This window comes from Chinchilla lanigera, unplaced genomic scaffold (assembly GCF_000276665.1).
Source record: "Chinchilla lanigera isolate Chin_1 unplaced genomic scaffold, ChiLan1.0 scaffold00113, whole genome shotgun sequence".
Classification (NCBI taxonomy): Eukaryota; Metazoa; Chordata; class Mammalia; order Rodentia; family Chinchillidae; genus Chinchilla; species Chinchilla lanigera.
Genome location: NW_004955514.1, coordinates 5,229,154 through 5,235,153, shown reverse-complemented (window position 1 = coordinate 5,235,153; position 6,000 = coordinate 5,229,154). Strand labels below are relative to the sequence as shown.

The 6,000-nt window shown below is 47.7% G+C and overlaps 1 protein-coding gene across 1 annotated transcript in view; it reads right to left on the bottom strand.

The window, feature by feature from the left end:
- Nucleotides 1-6,000, bottom strand: part of Stx18 (syntaxin 18) — a 104,513-nt gene that overhangs the window by 37,502 nt on the left and 61,011 nt on the right. Inside the window, exon 2 of the mRNA XM_005408831.2 lies at nucleotides 2,260-2,327. Within this exon, the coding sequence (XP_005408888.1) occupies nucleotides 2,260-2,327 (68 nt within the window). The remainder of the gene's footprint in view (nucleotides 1-2,259; nucleotides 2,328-6,000) is intronic.

Sequence of the window (6,000 nt, the reverse complement as noted above, 5' to 3'; positions counted from 1 at the left end):
CTGCCTGGCAAGCGCAAGGTCGTGAGTTCGGTTCCCGGTACCGGAGAAAAACCGAAAAACCAAAAAAAAAAAAAAAAAAAAAAAGAAAGCCAGAGATGAGCTCTGGGTGGAAACTGAGGTCCACCTTTAGCCTCAGGGGTGAGTCCACGGCAGGGAAGCGAAGGGTCACGAGCCAGAGTCAGCAAACCACAGCCTGCAGGCCACAACCAGCTCACAGGTGTGGTAGTACAGTCTGAGAGCTAAGGACAGATTTAACATTTTTCAAAGACTGTAAAAGAAAACAATAAACAAACCAAAAGTGAAGCATATGTGACAGAAAGCAAATGAGGGCCACAGAGCCTAAAGTGCTTCCACTCTGGCCCTTTGCAAAGGCTGTGACCGGGTGCAGACGTGCTCCCTGTGTTGGGCATGGGGTGCCACAGAAAGTGACGACGGGTGTGATGTAAGCAGGAAGCAAGGGAAAGTGCGTGTACTGAAGGGAGGAGAAAAAAGCCCGCTCATCAGGAACAGATGGGAGTCACGAACGCAGCAACGTTACAGACAGAGAAGGAGCTCAGACAGGACAGCAGCCCTCAAGAACAGATGGAACTGTCTCCCTACAGAGACGGGTATCTGTGCTAAGGCAGCCTGACAGTGACCCTGCAGGGGCCCCCCATTTCCAGAGGAGGCCGGATGCCATCTCCAGGGCCTATCCAACCACTCCATGAAGCCGCAAGTCTTCCCAGCATTCCCAATCCCAGGGATTGCTCTGCTTTCTGTTCCATAGGACTTGTCACCTGACTTACTATAAACTTAGTGCTTGTTTTTGCCCAGCCTTAGAATACAAGCTCCACAAATGCAGCAGGATTTTTCTTTAGTTTCTGATGAGCCCTAATGGTCTAGAACAGTCCCAGGCACCCAGCGGGCATTCAACAAACATTTGGTGAACGAGCGAGTGAATCTGCAGAGTGAAGGTCGAGGCTGGAGCAAGGTCTCCACATCAGTGCTGCTGACCTTTGTGGCAGATGCTGCCCCTCTGTGGAGAGCTGTCCCTTGCACTGTAAGACCACAGCACACCAGTCCCTGCCCACCAGGCCTCAGGAGCACTTCTCTAGCAAGTTTCGACAAAGATGTCTCTAGATATTGGCAGGCCTGTCCCAGAACCACCCCAGGTGAGAACCACCGGGCTAACGGCGGACTTTGGGACAGCAGAGTCGCTCATTCAATCATTTGGCAAACACTTATCAACTGTAAGAGCCAACAAAGCCAGATGATAAACTCTAAACTCTAACTAATGAGTCTATAAAGTATTACTATCATTGAATAATTATAAATTGTGATTTGTGTTATGAAAAAATAGAATACAGAAACAGAAGCTAACAGAAGAGCTCCGCTCATGAAGGGTGGTGGGAGAAGGCTTCTCAGAAGACCGTGCTGGAGCCTGAAGGAGACGCGAGGGGAGGGAGACAGTGTGCACCCGGAAGGCAGCAGCACAGGAACACCACGGCAGGATGCAAGGCAGGCAGGGTTTGACATGAAGTCAGGCCACCAGAGCAAAGCCGTGGTATGGGGCTGGTGCTGATGCTAACCCAGCCAGGTATTCGTAGTGGGTCTGCTCAGGTGGGACAGAATTCAATGGATGTTTCAAAAAGACTATGGCTACACAGTGGTACAAACCGGACCTAGGTACTAGGAGTCACCAAAGTGCCCTGAGATACGAAGGCAAAGCCAAAGTGACCATCCTCCTGTCTGTAGCACAGGTCAGAAGCCTGTGAGAGGGACACAAGAAGAAGATGGCTGCAGGACTGTGGCTGGGCACTGGCAGGAAGGGAGGGACAGGAAGGTGAGGGAAAGAAGTATGCTCAAGAGGACACCACCAGGCAGTAACGCCATGGTCCCTGGTCGGGACAGCAAGATAGGCAGAAGCAGCAGAACAGAGCTTGAAAACCTTGCTCCTCATCGGTTCAGGAGATAGAAACACACGTGTCCGCAACTCAGGCACTGCGTTGTGAGTGTGCAAGGAGTGTCATTTGCACCTGCGGAGATATACCAGACCAGAAGAGGCTGCTATGGCAGTATCACGCCCGGGGCCACAGCACGGCAGGGCCCTAGCTCTAGGACCTTCCCTTACAGGCAGATACTCTCCCACTGCCAGACTGATCTTCCCCAGTACAGCTCTCAGTTGTTAAGTAAAACATGGGGACAGAAAGCTCTAAAACGATAGCAATAGAGGTATAGAAAACAGTACCCAAAGTCATGGCCAAAACATTATGCACTTACCTATAAGCATTAATATAATCTTTCCTGTGTTCCAGAAGAAAATCTTTCAGTTTGCCAATGTGAGAAATCTAAAAGTAAAAAAGCAAACAGCAGATTACAATCATGTAATAAATTTTTAGACTCTTGTGTAGTCATCGACTTGTGACTTGGTCTCTGTCAGCAGCTTCTCTCCTCACTGTTGTGATCTGCGACATCAGGGACAGATGAGCTCGCAGGAACATGGAGACGAGAGGACACATCTGGCAACTGCATAGCAGGAGGTCAACAAAGACAACTCCCTTCCTGTGTGTCTTACACCCACACTTTCACAAGTGTTCCTTCCCAAGTATTCTAGGCATGGATGCGAAGCCTGGAGCTATAGGTGTATAAATAAGGCCCCAAAGAGCAGCCGGGTGGAGAAGGGCTTGGGTAGATGATTTGTCTCTGCATAGCAAGTCTCTGTCATCCCTTTGTCTGCTTCCATGGATGAGTAAAGGGAATACCAAGGCACAGGTACAAGGCTCTCTGCTGTGCTGGTTGATTTCTAGTCTAATACAAACCACCCTAAAGTGCCTACCATGTGCCAGGTACTGTGTGTGGAGCTAGGGAATCATACTAAACAAAATAAATAGGAGTAGGGAGGAACCCCAGCTCACAGTTGCTAGGCACATAAACGTTTCCAGAAGGGGAGAACGATTAACTGGCCGTGGTCTGTGTCTTCGTCTGACCACCACACACTCTCCTCCCGTTCTCCCGCTTTGTACTCCTGCCAAACACACAGGGCCAGCCTTGAAAGATCTGCTGAACTTTCATCTCTTCCAGAAAGCTTTTCTTTCAAGGCCAACTCAGCCTAATTTTCACCCCGCTCTGAACTTAAAAGGGCTTTGCACGCCACCCACTTGGCACTCAATTACACCTGACCATGTACTGACTTCACTTTTGTATAAAAGTGAAGTGACACGCTTCTTTGTCAGCCATGTCTGGGATGTCACAGGCAGGGGTGCACAGCATTCCCCGCAGTTGTGCCCAGGAGGCATAAAATGTGATCAATAAACATCTGTGGGATGAAGATATGTCTAAACACAAGATCATATTTTTCACAAAAGAAGGCATTCCACCACAGTCTAGACTATTATTATAAATGTGGTTCCAAAAGGTACCCCGAGACTCTTACAGACAGGAATCAGGAAAAATGAAGGTGAGGCTACAACACTCATGTGCTGGACAGATGAACAGTGCCAGAGTCTCCCCAGCCCCCGCGCTGCCCGGCACTTTCACACTGCTGCCCTCCCACCTCCAACCGCCCGCATGGGCCGGGATGGTCACTATGCTCGCTAACAGGCTCAGGAGAGCGGACCTCACACACAGACTGACTTGCCTAGGGCCACGTGTTCCGTGTGCCAGGGCCTGGCATCAAGCTTGGGGCCAAGCCCAAACTCGGTGCATTTTCTGGTACACCACAGCTGTCCTCCTCACGTTCTGCTCCTCTTTTCCACTTAAGCTGCATCATGAAATCTCACTTTTAAGTCTGTTAAAAAATGTTAAGAGATGTGCAAGCAAGAGGTTACTGTCTCCCATACAAGAGCGATCGGATGAGCCCCATTTCAAACCTTCAACGGTCTCCATCCCCTCCCCCTAACCCCTGCCCACCAGTGTTCAGACTCCTTACCCTCTCCCCGTTCAGGGGCCAGGTAAACAATGAAAGGAGCAAAGCAAACGAGCTGGTGGGTGGGGTACACCGGGCAGTGGTGAACTCTGGTTTCTCTTTGGGATTTGGGACTCTTTCCTGTTGACTGAGCCCCCAAAATCACACACTGATGGCTCTTTGGCAAATCAGTCAGGAGAGCTGCTTTGTTCGGCCACAGCCAGTCCCCATGTCCTCCCAAAGTGCTGCCCGTGCACATGTCAGCATGCAGGCCTTCATGCTGACCACAGCAATGACTCATGGGCTGACTTCCTGTCACAGTCCGCAAGCTCCTCACAGCTGGATGGCCCTCTGTCTTTTCCCAGCACTTGCTGGCCACAGTTACTACCCAAGCAGAGCCTTCAAAGTTTTTCTAACTGTTGGATAAACAGTGGAAACTGAATCATCACAGAAGGATGATGCCTACCATGGAAGGCAGAAGAATGCTCTTCCAGCCTCCTCTTCTTTGAAAGCTGTCCTGGAATCTGTGACTATGTGTCTTAACTACTTATCTCGCTGCTGAGACAAAATACCTGACACCCAAAGTTAAAGGAGGAAAGGTTTATTTAGCTCACAGTTTGTACAGGTTTCAGTCCACAGTCAGCTGGCTTTAAGGCAGGGTGGCACATGGCAGAGGGGCAACAGTTCACAGCAGCAGAAGCAAGCAAAGGCAACAAGGGGGAGGAGACAAGCCTCTTCCCATCTCTTATATCGTCTCCACTCTACCAGGACTAGGGTGGTGCCAACCAATCAGTAGACAGATCCAGCAATCACCCACTTAGTCCCAGCACCCTTAATTCCAGCACTGCACTACAAATCAATCACACACTCCAGATTGCACCTCTGAAAAGTCCTATGAACACATGAGGCTTGTTAGGGGGGACATCTAGACACAAATCGTAACACTATGCTGCATGGCAAAGGGGGAATTAATGTCGTAGATAAATTAAGGCTGCTTGTCAGTTAATCCTCAAATAGAAGATTATCCTGGGTTAGCCGGGGAGGCCCAGTGGAACACAAGGGTCCTTAAATGTAGAAGGAGAAGGCAGACAAGAGACAGAGTAAGTGGTACAAGGAGGACGAATCTCACTGCTGCTGCTCTGAAGATGCAGGAAGGGAGCCCAGGAACAGGGGTGTTGGGAGATGCTGGGAAGGGCGAGGACACATATTCTCCCCAGGCCTCCATGGAGAACAGAGTCCTGCCCACAGCCTGATCTTACTCAGGAGTCCCATTCTGAACATCTGACTTACAGAACTGTAAGATAATAAGTATGTGCTATCTTAGGCCACAAATTTATGGTAATTTGTTAAAGTGGCAATAAGAAATGAGTACATTTATCTAGTGCCTTAATCTTCAGAACAGTTTTCAGAAGTCATAAAGCTTTCCATAAAAGTTTTAAAAGATCTAAAGGCATCTATCATGTCCCCTCTGCCCCCATTCACTGTGTTAGGTTCATTAAAAGGATAAGTGCTCCGAGCAAGAAGGTCCCAGGGCATCTCATGAAAAACCACAAGACATTTCAGCTACAGGCCACATGGTCCTAACTTCATATGCTCTCTTGGTAAGAGGTGTTAAGTAATTACTGACTTAATAATAACATCAGTATTATAACTGAATACTTAACGTGAGTACACTGTATAAAAAACACTCTAATTTCAGGAATAAAAAGAAATAAAGGAAATCAAGAGGTTTTTTTAGACATTTGAGAGCTCTGAAATTTCTATTATATTCCTTAAAAGTACACATCAAAATCATAGCAAATCAAAAACAAAAACTTTCAACAGGAAAAAAAAAAAAAACTTTCAACAGGTTGTCTCAATAGGCACATTAAAGAGCATCATATGACAGGGTACATAAGTAAATTTGTACATCTTTGAAAAATGATTTGTCAGTTTAACCACATGACTGCCATCACCTTTAGAAACATTCTTAGCCAAGCGCTGGTCTGTTTATTATTAGGCTTAGTCCAATTTTTGAAAATAAACTATGAAAGACTGCTTATTTCACAGAACCCTGATATGCTCCTTGCATTTTCCAATGTTTTGAGAAGCTGAGTGGTTGTGTGCTTTGGGTTGTT